Raw genomic sequence first — 312 nt, 5'->3', positions numbered from 1 at the left:
ATGCTAACGTAGGGAATTTTTCGTACAAATCCATGATGTAAATATGGAACAGACAATACTTGTGTGCATTCCTATTTGTAAAAATCTGGAATTGTGATTTCCTTACACTGTATTAGTGTGCCAAATGAAATAAAATATAATTTGGGTTTTTTCAAAGTAGAAATAACAAAATAAGTTCAACATATAAACTTTTTTTTAGCTTTCCTGAATGGAGTTATTCCATATTATTATTATCGTTACTAGGTTCTGAAATAAAACATAATTCGAGTTTCTTTCAAAGTGGAAACAACTCATTAAGTTCAACATATAAAC

At 27.9% G+C, this 312-nt stretch overlaps 1 protein-coding gene across 1 annotated transcript in view; it reads right to left on the bottom strand.

Moving 5' to 3' along the window:
- The window catches only part of LOC119587231 (translation initiation factor IF-2-like), a 1,138-nt gene extending 1,104 nt beyond the window's left edge, over positions 1-34 (bottom strand). The window contains exon 1 of the mRNA XM_037935987.1: positions 9-34. Within this exon, the coding sequence (XP_037791915.1) occupies positions 9-34 (26 nt within the window). The remainder of the gene's footprint in view (positions 1-8) is intronic.
- Between the last annotated feature and the right edge of the window lie 278 nt (positions 35-312).

Source organism: Penaeus monodon, chromosome 22 (genome assembly GCF_015228065.2).
Source record: "Penaeus monodon isolate SGIC_2016 chromosome 22, NSTDA_Pmon_1, whole genome shotgun sequence".
Taxonomy (NCBI): domain Eukaryota; kingdom Metazoa; phylum Arthropoda; class Malacostraca; order Decapoda; family Penaeidae; genus Penaeus; species Penaeus monodon.
Note: the sequence above shows the minus strand (reverse complement) of the source record. Positions and strands in the feature narration are given on the sequence as shown.